The 13,896-nt window shown below is 34.7% G+C and overlaps 1 protein-coding gene across 2 annotated transcripts in view; it reads left to right on the forward strand.

Annotated features, from left to right (window-relative positions):
• Window positions 1–13,323, forward strand: part of LOC127865956 (uncharacterized) — a 35,952-nt gene extending 22,629 nt beyond the window's left edge. Inside the window, exons 43-64 of one of the 2 annotated variants that reach the window (XM_052406112.1) lie at window positions 341–355; window positions 512–756; window positions 1,861–2,107; window positions 2,325–2,521; window positions 2,941–3,029; window positions 3,155–3,224; window positions 3,333–3,518; window positions 4,220–4,699; window positions 5,467–5,607; window positions 5,769–6,003; window positions 6,263–6,450; window positions 7,160–7,429; window positions 7,544–7,703; window positions 8,157–8,294; window positions 9,658–9,696; window positions 10,083–10,201; window positions 10,777–10,841; window positions 11,053–11,210; window positions 11,473–11,581; window positions 11,982–12,016; window positions 12,349–12,619; window positions 12,785–13,323. In XM_052406112.1, the coding sequence (XP_052262072.1) occupies window positions 341–355; window positions 512–756; window positions 1,861–2,107; window positions 2,325–2,521; window positions 2,941–3,029; window positions 3,155–3,224; window positions 3,333–3,518; window positions 4,220–4,699; window positions 5,467–5,607; window positions 5,769–6,003; window positions 6,263–6,450; window positions 7,160–7,429; window positions 7,544–7,703; window positions 8,157–8,294; window positions 9,658–9,696; window positions 10,083–10,201; window positions 10,777–10,841; window positions 11,053–11,210; window positions 11,473–11,581; window positions 11,982–12,016; window positions 12,349–12,619; window positions 12,785–12,836 (3,509 nt within the window). In that variant the 3' untranslated portion in view covers window positions 12,837–13,323. The remainder of the gene's footprint in view (window positions 1–340; window positions 356–511; window positions 757–1,860; window positions 2,108–2,324; window positions 2,522–2,940; window positions 3,030–3,154; window positions 3,225–3,332; window positions 3,519–4,219; window positions 4,700–5,466; window positions 5,608–5,768; window positions 6,004–6,262; window positions 6,451–7,159; window positions 7,430–7,543; window positions 7,704–8,156; window positions 8,295–9,657; window positions 9,697–10,082; window positions 10,202–10,776; window positions 10,842–11,052; window positions 11,211–11,472; window positions 11,582–11,981; window positions 12,017–12,348; window positions 12,620–12,784) is intronic. The other variant, XM_052406113.1, reaches the window with a different exon arrangement.
• Window positions 13,324–13,896: the final 573 nt, after the last annotated feature.

Raw genomic sequence — 13,896 nt, forward strand, 5'->3', positions numbered from 1 at the left:
TTGTTATATGTGTTTATTACTGTTGGTACCATAATAACAAACCAAAACACGTAAACGCACATATAAGTGTGTTATGTTAACAAGTGTGTGAAGTGAGGTTTTCAGTTCGACAAGTAACTATTGTTCAAGGATTTTATAATTAGTTCTACCACAGTATTGGAGTTAGGTAGAAGTAATTAAAATTCTGAAAAAAATGTACCTTGTCGAACTGGAAACCTCACTTCACAAACTTGTTTACAGTACATTTAGAAATAGATAACGTATTTCGAATATACAAGAATGAATCAAACTTGAACGCCAGTTAGAAAAATGCTTAATACACAAATATTTCTTATTTCAGGTATCGGATCAACAGGTATGGTTTTGATGCTGGCATTAGCGAACCGAGAAATTCCGTGAAATTAAAATTGTATTGACAGTGATTCTTTCATGCACAACTGATCTTTTTTTCTGAAAATCATTCCAAAACTTTAAATATTAATTTACATGTACATGTATTATTTTATTCCAGTTCCCCCACCTTCGTTTGTTGCCAGTTCAATTCAAACAGTTATGAATCATAACGATACCTCAATATGGTTCATTTGCAAATTCAATCACGACCAGAACGAAAACCTTGTCTATCAAGTGGAATGGCATGTTGATGGCAATTCTGAACAAATCGTCACAAAGCAATTTTGCAATGCAACAGACATTACGCCGTGTCATTTGCAGCATACGGACATGGAAAACATAAACGTTGGAATGGGATCAAATGTAACCAACTGTTTCAATTTATTCTGTTATTCAATTATACATACAATTAATATCAAAATATATCTTATACTTAAGAAAGTGCATGCAATTTACAAAACTACGTTTATAAATTGGTTGTGGATTGAACATACCGTTCATTGAAGCGTGTAATTTGTGAACGTTTATTATTAGTTAAAGTTTCTACCTCTTGTTTCTTCAGACTTTAAAAAAATACAAATTGTATGCTACATAATTATACAATGCTTAAAGGGATCTTTTCACGGTTTGGTAAATTGACAAAATTGAAAAAGTTGTTTCAGATTCGCAAATTTTCGTTTTAGTTATGATATTTGTGAGGAAACAGTATTACTGAACATTTACCATAGTCCAATATAGCCATTATATGTATCTTTTGACGATTTGAAAACCTAAAAATTATAAAGCCTTGCAACTCGAAACGACTGAATAATTTGGAGAGTTCTGTTGTTGTCGTTTAAATTTACGAAACTACGAAGATTGCTTATATAAGGTATAAAATGCTTCACCTATGTATACCCGGCGGAATAGCCGAGAGGGCTTATGCGTTTTTACTTCAGACTAACTCCAGGACTCCGGGGGTCACTGGTTCGAGCCCTTGTACCGGCTACTTTTTTTTTTCCTTTTTAAATTTTATTCTTGATTTTTTACTGGAGCTTTTAAGATCCAATGTTTACATTAATCAATATAAAGCATTAAATGACAAACTTCAAAATTTGACAAAATCTGTGAAAAGGCCCCTTTAAAGCTTCTACCTCGTTTTTTGTTTTACCTTAACTCAAAATTGGCACAATAATATGTCGCAGCCTCTTAAAGGGCTTTAAGACTAAAAGAATTCACTACCGAGCATAGTTGTTAAATTTACGTGATGCTTTTAACAAATGCTGTTACACTTTTTAATCATTCACAAACGAATATCAATTGTATAAAATATATAACGTATATAAGAACTGACCGCAAGCATTTTAAGTACACTATTACAAAAAGGTCATTGATATTTGTAATTTACTAAACAAGAATCAGGGTGCGTTTCTACTTTGGTAAAAAAAATAGCAGGAACTTAGCTACATGCACGTGGATATTTTGCAGGTCTCTTGTGCAGTCCGCGCTTTCAATTCGCCAGGTGGCCAACCGGGTCAGATGTCTATTTTGTCGGCGCCCTTCTTTGTTGGAATCCAAATCCTCACGCCCAAAGTTACAGTTCATCGTGGAGAAGTCAAATCAGTTGAAATGCACATGACAGTACCAATAATTTGTAGTGCAATGTTAACGTCACAGGGACCACAATGCAGCCTTCATTTAGACTATTTTACACCGAATGATGGAACATGTTCAGGTAATTTAAAAACAGTATATTAATCAAAATGCTTATTAAAATATATGTTTTATGTGTGTTGTCTTATGTTTGTACGATCTTCTGTTATATGTAATGATAAGCTAATAATATTGATAATATGATAAACGCCTAACTGGTATTGTTTATTGTTCATTCTTGCTTGGCGGCATGGACAAAAATGCGAAACGTAAATCATATAAATAATGTTCATTTCTAGATGCAGTTGGCAATTTTCCTACTGGATGTTCCAAGGAGCTCAACCTTGGGCATTTCGGATCTACATTTTCTGTCGATGTCAGCGCGGCCGAGTCATCTGTGTATGGCGTTGCAGGAAAATTCAGCCTTAATATGCAAATACCAAAAACGCGTGGCGTTGCGTTGCTTCATGTACCATACAAATTGCCTGTAATAGAGGTAATCATATATTGTCCTGCGTTATATACCAATATCTCATGATTGAATATAAATACCAGTAGTTCATAATCGATGAACAATAGTTGGTAATCATCGTCAAAGATATTTGTTAAATGCAGGTAATTTGCTGAGACAAATTCCGATGAAGTATTAGCTATGTTTGGTATATATTAAATAAGATATCTAAACTATTCTATGACGTGCCATTATTTGATTAACATTGGACGTTGTATGGGAGTGCATTCTGTTTTGGCTCGAGTATTAGAAGTTTTCAACATGTCCACTAACTTCTGTTAGTTATCCTTGTATGTATTTGCGCTATTCGTCGTTGGTGATGCTACATCAGACTTATTGCTTTAATGTGCCCCATGTTTTTTTAATAGTTGATTCCTCTTAATAATAAATAATATTAAAAATAGGTTGAAGTCCTCCCAGAAGAAAACAAGCAATGGAGAGGGAAAATATGTTCAGCAAGAAATGACCCCCACATGTACACATTTGATGGCCGGTAATAGCCACTGTCCTTCTGGATTGAAGTGTCAGTTAAAAATTGTCATGAAGCGTTTTCATATTTACATTTTTTTTACGTTTTGCGTAATATTGACTTTTAACTATTTTGTCGTGATGTTACAGTGAATATGAACACCATGAAGCGGAGGGAGATTACATCCTTTATAGGCATGACATTTACAAAAACGTCGAGGTCAGTTTTTTATTAATTGTCTTACAAACTAGTCCGTACCCATGTATAGATTAATCTTAAGCCTATTATTAAACATACTCTTGTGTGAATTTTGTATTTTAAATTTAGATCCAGCATAGAATAGCCAACTGTACTGATGGTAATAGTAAAGCGAAATGCACCTGTGGCGTTGCCGTAAAGGCCGGACGTGACGTCTACGTCATCAACGTTTGTAACGGATACATCGACATTGGCTATAGGCAGTGCTGGGATAAGGCGTTAACAGTGAAAAAGGAAAATGACTATACATATACGGTAAGATCGAATACTTATTTGGTTGCAAAAGATTTAGGAATAAGGTTCTTTTCAATTTGGTGATATGATATGTCGATTTTACAACATATTTAAGACTCTAAGACGCTCTGTTAATTAATAAATTGATGGCATTAACATTTAGAGATTGTAAGCGGAAGTCAAATTTCGTTAGTGGTGTGATTTTGAGAGAGATGTTACCCGTGTGACAAATTTAATATTCCGTCTGTATAAGTTGCTTTTCGCAGTCTTAATGTTCTATATTGAGATTTGATATATGGAAATTTTCATCTCTAGACTTCATATCTCACGTTTCTCTTTCCAACAACGTTTAATGGAATCAGCGTCTTACTTTTAATACACGTATTAAACGCTGTGTTGATATTGAATTCTCGTAGAAATGTTAGAATACTCATTTCAGTTAACAATAATTAATGCTTGTCAATATAAACAAATAAAGACAGGCAGTAAATGCGGAAAAGTCATATTTTTATATCAGAGGATAGTTTTAAACAGGACTGACTAATTTTTACTTTTTTCAAAAAATGTACATATTTCTAGTAATTGTCCAAATTAACATTACTGTAGGTGTTGCTCGAACAAAATACAAAAAAAAAATACCTGCGCTTTTACAAACATGTGAGAAACTTAATATTTATAAGTGGAAATGCATTGACTGGAAATATAAGTGTCTGTTCGTTCAGATATATCTACCGTACGGTACAGCAGTAAGGGCACGGATTGACAGGGCGCCTTTCATGGGACGCGAGGGAGGGCGGGTCCTCGATATCTCAGTCAACCCATCCATTAAAGACGGCAGTGGCAACAGTACAGGTCTTTGCGGAAGTTTAAATGGGGACCCTCGTGATGACTTTGACAACGAGACCACATTTATACAGAAATGGAAAGTTACCGAAAACGATTCGTTGTTCTCTCACGGAATGTACCGAAGGGAACTTGACCCATGGGTGTTTCAATCGTGCACATGCAAGAAGACCAGAAACGGAAACAGCGCTTTTACATGTGAGTCGAACGTGGGCGGATGTGCACAAGGTACAGTCACCGGGTTCCATGGTTGTGGTGAACTGCTCAACAGTCGTTCTCTTAGGTCGCTGCGCTGGAAGAGACCAATGACCATGGTTAAAATACCTGTGCTACATCAAAGGACATACGTGCGAACAAAGGTAAAACAACAATGTATTAGCATGAGCACAAGCTCATGTGTAGTGCTTAATCAGTGTATTTTTGTATGGCATAGCTCGTACATCAGTTACACATATCTGTAATAACTTATTTTGCATATTTACTTTAAGTTTAATTCTTGTTTGTCGTGTATAATTTTTTTTAAACATTGCAATCAATTTCCTTTGAGATATTGAAGCGCTAAATTTATTAATAGCATCTACATTTACATATTTAAAAACATTCTTTTATCACAATTCGCATCGTCCATTGCAGATGTATTGACATAGGTGCCGTTTATATTACATAAAATAACTAATATACCATTCATTATTTTATCATCAACATGTTCACGCAACTTATGTTTCAGTAATATTGTTTTAGTGGATAATGTTTCTAAAAATATATGAAAACTTTGTTAAGAACGGTACTGTATAATTTCTATATTTCACATTCATATTTATTATACATGTTTTGTCTGTATTTCTAGCAAAACTATTATTGAACGTTATTATCAAAACCTCATGAAGTTATTTTTTACAGATTCATCAATATTATGCTCTTTATTTCTAATAATAAATTGTCAAAATCAGGAATGTTTTGTCAATATGATTTTCGTGATAAAAAATTAATAACAGTGCATATTTCTAAACTATAGTGCGTAATTTAAAAACCGTAAGCATTTCCATAAGAAAATAAGTGCAGTATACCTCATATGAATGTGTTTGTATCATCAAAAAGCTTAATATTGCTTATTTATTTTTTTCAGCGGGATACCAATATTGGTTTTGACAAAGAAGCGGCATTAAAGCATTGCAATGCAGAGTTGACTTCAACACAGAATCTTTGTTCGAAGATACCATTTGCACACACGAACTTTTCTATAAATAGCTGTGTTTGGGACATTCTTGTAAGATTATTAATAAAATTGTGGTTAACATTGTGTCATTAAAACCTCGGGGGGGGGGGGAGGTTGTTTTATAGAAGGACTTTAGAAACTGATTTATGTTATTCAAAGTATTCCTATTGGAATGAATTAGAAACAGTTTTAACGATGTCCGTACTTTCTAGCTCTCCAACGGTACTCTATGGACAACACTCTCAAATCAGTCCATGCAAGATACGTGTAAGAATGAGGTGGCAAGAAATAGCTCAGTTATTGAAGCCAGTATTGCAGAACTGATGGCAAATGGATCTGAAGAGTCATCTGAAGAATTACGGATGCTGCGTGTTTTGCAAAATAACATGGAAGAAGTAGATAACTTGTGCATGCATAGTTGTAGCGGTAAAGGAGAATGCATTAATGGTAAATATACGTTTGAATTGATTGCACAAGCATAGATGACGAGATTAAACGTATGATATTTTCAAGCGTATACGGTTACTTATTTTATTATAACACAATGTGGTCAAATGGATATGATTTGGATAAGCATACGTACAATGGATAGGGCAACGTGATTGTCTTTTACCATGGATCTCAAAGTATCTTTGTAAACGATCACGGGTTTTTTTTAAAGCTGTTGAGCCTTACAAATAAAATATTTTGTAATGCATCATTCAAGGTACCTGCCATTGTTTTAACGGGTATGGGTCTGTCGATTGTTCCTTGGATCTGACCAAGGCACCTATAATCACTGGCATACTCAACGAAGGTCTCTGCGATATGAATCACACTGACTGTTCGCGCATTTTCGTCTTCGGTGGAGAATTTACTGATACGAATTTGACGTGCAGACTGAAATCAGTTCACGTAAGTATTTAAAATGTATCATTATCTTTGACGAACTTGTTTAAGATAGAAGTTGCATGAAATGCATTGGCTTTACCAAGAGTTTACAAACTGCATGAATATTTATGTGCGTGCATGAGTGCACGCCGTGCACTCGATTAATTATTTTCGGGCTTTTGTTTAATTACTTACTACATCAAAACACTGCAGTTGGTCGCTCTTATGTAAACAGAACGCATGTAGTACCGCGTTTTGGTGTAAACCCAGCTCCGTTTTTTCAAAAACGACCTCGATGCGTTGAAGTGGTACATACATATAGTGAAACAAAACGCACTTTCGTTATGCATATGTCATCCGCATTGTGTCAGTTCCATAATTATTATCAAGTCGTCATCATCATCGTTTTCACTATTCAATTCAAAATCTCATATGCAACGAGGCTCGAACTAGTGTCCTTTGGATTTGAAAAAAGCGTGTCACAAATGAAACCACCTGGTGATTTTGTTTCGCGAGCAGTAAATTGGTTTGATCTCAAATATTGAAATAAAATTTGGAACCTTTAGAACAAATATTGGGATTACGCTTATTTGAAGCTTCATCTTTACTCTTTACGGAATTGTGTCAGCTGGCAACGGTGATCTACAAACAAATACATGTATGCAAAATTATTTTGAAGAGTATAATGAATTAACTCCAATCTTTCCTGGTGTACACAAAAATATACTAACAGGTTGATGCCAGTGGTCATGAACACACCCACACAACTGTGATGGTTAAAGGTCATGCAGAAACCCTGATAGAGACTGTGTGTCCTCTGGAAGGTGTACGGACTAGAAGAGAAGCGGGCGGTCAAGCAAATCCGTTTGTTAACAGATTACATGTGTCCGTGAGCAACGATGGAATAAATTTCACCGATTCTCAACAACATATCGCTTATATCTACAACTCATATTGTCAAACATACAGCAAAAATGGCACAGAATACTTCTTCCGCTTGAAGGTAATTTGTTTTTGCAAGCTTTTTGTAACTTTAATTAAAAAAACATGGTTATTCTTTCATAGTTTTCGATATGCTAAGAATATCTGAATGCATACTGTTGTTTTTGCCTTTCAGAGTGACCACTGCTTCATAGATGGAAAATGTTACCATAATGGATCCTTACATGTTTCACAAAACCTGACATGTGACCCGTCAGCTTCGCAGTTAAAGTGGTCGGCATATGCTTCGCAGTTAGAGTGGTCGCCATATTTATCGTCACCAAGTGTTTTACCAGGTTCAGATCGGTCCATTATTCGTCGGATATTGCATTCACAATTAGATGGCTATGCAATACTTATAATTTAAGATTAATAGGTCATTTGTCTTAAAAAAAGAAACTGTTAAATGTTGTGCAATTATTTGAAAAGTCGTATTCTATCTTAGTATTTGGTTTGTTATACCGTCGTCGTGATCGAGAAATCACTGCCTTTCAAATGATGGCATAGCGTAGTAAACATGAAACTTACAAATTTCCTTCAAAAACGTGTATTCTTTCCCAAAAAAAATATGACCACTAAGGAAAGTGTCATTTAGTGTTCCTTCTATGTATAAACTAACAACTGTTAGGCCAAATAAAGCGCTCTTTACCAAATTCTCTCAAATTACGCGTGTAACGAAAAGTTATTCTACAATTAATGTATGCATACTTGGAAAACGTAATTAACTGTATATATGCCGATTGTCTGAGTTTCTACAGCAGAAGCAACATGCGAGGGTTCAAATGTGTGTAACACCGAGCCAAACGGTGTCTGCGAGGTGATAGAAGGCGTTGTAGAGTGCTCATGTAGAGTTGGGTACGCCGCAAAGGAGCGAGGGTGTGAACGTGGTGAGCACACTTCAGTACAGAACAGAACAAAGTTTATTCATATAACTTGAACATTTCCAGTTCATCGTTACATATACAAAATTGACAAAATATAAGCAATACGCACATGCATATTAATGTGAAAGTGACCAAACTAGTACATAAAAAGGCGTTAAAAATGCATTTAGGCCATAGAATTACTCAACGTTTGCATTCAATTCAACATTTCCAGTTCATCATTACATATACAAAATTGACAATATATACGCAATAAGCACATGCATAGTAATGCGAAAGTAACCAAATTAGTACATAAAAAGGTGTTAAAAATGCACTTAGGCCATAGAATTACTCAACGTTTGCATTCAATTTATCAGTTCTCATTTTAAAAGCATTTTTACAATATATCGCGAGTTTATTAAGAACTTTGGTTATAGGATTTGTTAACAAAAGAATAAATGTATGCATACTAGGTGTGTTATAATAGAATTTGTCAATATACATTTTTCTTATATCTGTATAAAGAGGACATACAATTACAAAAAGGTATTCGTCTTCAATATCACTTGAGTTACATATATTACATTTGCGTTCGTTTTTATGTATATTTATATGTATCCCAGATTCAATTTTTAACATGTAGGACGAAAGTCATAATTTTGATATGTATTTTCTTACATTAAAGTTTTGAATTATTTTAAGGTAATCCGATAGTTCAAATCGATGTTTCAATTCTTTGTATAAAGTTAACGTTTAAATCATTAAGCCACAAGCCTTTGTACATATCAATAAGTCTATTTTTAAATATAGGAATAAATACATTTGCATTTACTGATTCTGGGTACATCCAAACATCTACAAAACCAGTGTTTTGGAGCAAGTCTGGTTTAGCAAGTTAGGTGTAATGGAAAATAGTTTTCTTATCCGTGAACAATCGAATCTTCTCGTTCTATACACTTTCCTGTAATGCCCTCAATCTCAAATAAAACAGTTCTTATTTTTATCTATATTTTTCGTGTTCTGGTTACAGTTGCCTTATCGCATAAAAATTGCAGTGGATGTAACATGAGTTGTCGTTTCACACCATATAACAAATTATGCTGAATATAATTATTTTGAAAGTTGTTGAATGAAGTGCCGTCATTGCGCAATAACATACCGGGTGGTGTTCAAAGAAGAGCTAGCCAATCCTTAAGTCTCAACATTGGTAAATTTAATATCACGGGTTGTTATTTAGTCAATGCAACTGTAATAGTGGTTAAAATAAAGCGTTTAATGGTTGTGTTATGTCGAAGACGATGAATAGCATATGATTTATAAATGTATGTTTGGCTTAAGTCAAAGTCATATAAATAATTTGGTCAATAAATGCATTCTATTTCAGACGGTTCTGTAGCAATAACTGACGAAGAAACAGAAAAACGTAAAACATAGTTTTTTTATCATCATTGTTTATTGAAATATTAACATTAAAACAGTTTAAGTACTCCCGCAAGTATTGCTTTTAGCATTTAATGTATTTATTATGGTAACAAAAAATATCGTTTACCAATATACATGTTACGTGATACGTAAATACTGTGAATACAAGCCTTTAAGAATATTCTACAACATGGTGACGTTGAACTAACTTGTATTGTAATGTAACTATCATTTCTATAAATATTTTTATGTTTGTTCAAAGTCAAATAGGCTACATGAATGTGTATAAGAACGTTTTATTGTAAAAGCCTATGACTGAAGATAAAAATGAGTGTAGTTCTATACAGCACACAATTTAAGATATGTTTTTTTAAATTCTCTATGTAGTTTCTGCCGACAAAGCCAAGTACAGAGTCGAAATGGTTTTGCCGTTTGCCATACCAAAAGGACGTACCTTGTTGTCATCAAGAACGTACAAGCAGTACACAGATATTCTTCACAAAGCAGTACGTTTACTTTGCATTAAAACAATAAAACACGTGTTTAATCCCATAGTAATACATGTCAAATAACTTCAAGCGCATGTATAACAATTGCATGTATAGCTTTAAAATAGTATGTTACCAACTCTTCTTTTATGATTGTCTTCTGCCAAATCCATCATGAGTGAATGCATTGAACGCATTTACCAACGACAAGCACTCGACTCGTGTTTAAACATAATGACCTTCTGTTGGAAAACCGGGCTTAATGGATGAACTATAATTATCGAGCCACATAAGGCTGTACACTCAGCACAGTCTATTCAGGTCCAACTATTCCCGCTTTTATGGAATTTTGCGTTTAAAGAAAGTTTCTTCCAAAGAGAAACAGTCTAGGCGGAACGTGTCGTCCAAGATTAGCCTGTGCGATCAACACAGGCTAATTTGGTCCGATATTTTACGCACATGCACGATGCCCTGTTTCCCCAATGTCCGTCTCAATTTTACTCGTATCTAGTGTTCAGGTAGTTACATCCATTTATAATTGAGTTACATGTACAAAAAGGAAACTGACAAATATACGTTATTGTGTATTCCAGTTGGAAGACTATTACAGAGATCATCTTGGAAAAGGACTATGGAAGGTTGTTATATTGTCAGTTAGGTACGTAGGTGTGAGTTTATCCATCTACACGTAAAGCAGATTTTTAATTTTGCCAAACGATTTTGTCGTTATAAGTGCCTGATTGCCTAAAAAGTGTCTTTGACGAACCATCGTTGATGAACAAGCAGATAACGGGATGTAATTTCAAAATGATACTGCATGTAACTGGTTTCGAGTAAACGAAAATGTGTTGTGTTTTGTGTTTCCGTAGGCAAGGAAGCCTTGTCGTGGACCATTTGGTCATATACTACACTGAGGACTTCGTTAAAGGGGCGCTGCTGGAGGCAGTGGCATTGTTTGATCGTGCGGAAATGTCGATTCTTGGCAACGTGGTGAAACCTTCCGCAGTGAACGTAGGGAAGGAAAAGGGTACATGCATCGTGATTGTGGATAAGATGTGGTTTTTGTTTCTGTTGAATGAACTATAATTTTTTGTATTTTGTTAATATGACTCCAATTAAAATTTAATATCTAAATTATATAAACGTATCTTTAATTGGAAACTGTTTTACTTGTGTGTAAATTTTATATTATAAATGATACATGTATAAGTATAATATAATTTCATGAAAGTTTATACTTAAATTTTCACAAAATCCAATATTACAGCTGCTCGGTCTCATTGTTTTAGTATCCATCGATGGCATACACGAGTCCCGGCTTTGCCAAGCAATGTTGGTAATTGAAAAATGCGCAACAGATGAACTCTGTGTGGTGCAAGAAGGGCTTCCAAAGTGCAGGTGAACTAAATTTGTGTTCGGAGAAGCTTTTATTTAACTTTTGCTTGAAATTAATGCATATGACATAAAAAGCCACTGACTGATTTTATTATACTTCATGTACAATTCATCGGTCACAGATTGTTGTCTTAGTGTGTAGTCTGCACCTGCTAATAAGGGACGACTGTTTCCGCTTACACTGGATGTTCGATTAGCATAAGATTATTCCAAAAACGACCATAAAATGGATAGTGTCGTCCCAGATTGGCCAGGCGGACTGCATGGGCTTTTCTGGAAAGACACTTTACGCTGATGAATTAAGCCCAGTTTTCATAGAACGAGGTTCTTATAATGACAAAACTTCGTTCCATTGTCCCATGTATTGGTAAATGATATATAAAAACATGATATGAAATTTCAGAAAAACGACTACAACACCTCTGGAAACGCAAAATGGTATGTATCGTTGTTTTAAATATAAAAAATATGGATACGATAATGAGTATTCAGTTTCATCAAATATATCTTTTGAATCAAGATGTCAATCTTTTCTTATTTACAGTAACACTTTCGTATGCGTGAAGCAAACATGTTTGTTCTGTATTGTTTGAACAGTTTATTATTGTTTATTGAGTACATTTCAGTATAATGAGAATTTTTGTAAATATCATACTATAATGGTAAAATACACCCGCTGTTAATCTATATATTTAATACATTTGAATCGTAGGCTAGCTTCTCTCTAATATTGTGTGTACGCAATTCATCTTATTCTTTATATACCCAAGCTTCCACTACCTGGACCATCATAACAGCGTTGTCGACTACTGGAGGTGTCCTAGTTGTCATCGTCATCGTCTTGATAGTTATCGTCTGCAAGAAGAACGCCAACGCCGTCAAGCCATTTCGCCAAAACAAAGCCGGAGCAGGTCGCGTTGACAGTCGTGAAACGCCGTGCACTGATCTGGACTCCGAGGAAGAGGACGGTGAGGCCAGAGCAAAGTCCAAAGTGGAGGTTGTCAGTCGCTCGATGGAAAAATTTCAAGTGGACGAAAACGGGTAAATAGAGCATTTGCCTATGCATCCTTCTGGCGACAGTGTAAACTAATTAAATAATACTTTATTGTTGTACAATTAGTTGTATACATTGTTTTTATAAGATTAGCAATTTCAATTAGTGTTAGTAAAATATTACTTACAATTATTTATGTATTATCGTTTCAGATCACATGACGGCCATGGCCCGGCCAAGACAGCATGGGCAAAGTTGACGTAGATTGCTTCACAGTGAATTTTAATTTAAAAACAATCTTTTTGATTATCAAATATTCGCAGTGTTTTCGGTGTTACGCAGTTTCCAGCTTTATCATGTTTTACTGATCTTTTCTTTAAGATCATATTTGTCTTTTCGTTTTCTATTCTGAAAATTAGAACGTTTGTGTTGCTATTTTGTAAATGTTTCGCTTTTTTCCACATTATTATAGTCAATGCTGCATGATGAGAACCTTTATATATGATTCCATGTGTATAGTGTTACTGAATATTTGATACTTAAATGTATTGGTGGTGGTATATATTTGTATGTTTTGTGCTCTTTAAAACAAATAATACGTTCATTGTGATTTTGTATAGGTTTCCTTGTGTAAACATTTGTTACGTATTATGTAATCAAACTATTCGTACAATGTCATTTTTTCATATCCGTCCGTATATACATGTGTTATTAATCAAGATGATAAATATATTGCTTCGACAATATCAAATTTAGTTGTTACACTCATAAACGTACTGAAATGGCTAATCCATATATGCCTAGCGTCTACAAAAAAAGGGCCTGATGCGGCGTCTCATCAGGGTATGCGCTGTTTGCTTAAAGAAATTTCTGTAAGAAATATTCTAAACATAATAATAAATATACTAGACATCCCTAATTTTGGAAATAACTTGATCCGATTTTGAAGGATGGAAGAGTCCACTAGGCATAAATGGGTTAATATCTGCCGAAAGTGTCAGTGCGAATGACGCGCAATTACTTTCTGCTGGGCCGGATTAAGCACTAGGCTAACAAGGCTGCAGCCTTGGGCCCCCGATTTGTAAGGGGCCCCCAACGACAGGCCAGTTTTTCAACATATGATCTGTCTTTATTACGCCATTTAAAGGGGCCTTTTCACAGATTTTGGCATTGTTTAACTTATTCATTAAATGCTTTATATTGATAAATGTAAACATTTGATCGTTAAAGCTCCAGTAAAAAATAAAGAATAAAATTTAAAAAAGGAAAAGAACATTGCCCGGAGCAGGTTTCGAACCAGTGACCCCTGGAGTCCTGCCAGAGT

Source organism: Dreissena polymorpha, chromosome 2 (genome assembly GCF_020536995.1).
Source record: "Dreissena polymorpha isolate Duluth1 chromosome 2, UMN_Dpol_1.0, whole genome shotgun sequence".
Classification (NCBI taxonomy): domain Eukaryota; kingdom Metazoa; phylum Mollusca; class Bivalvia; order Myida; family Dreissenidae; genus Dreissena; species Dreissena polymorpha.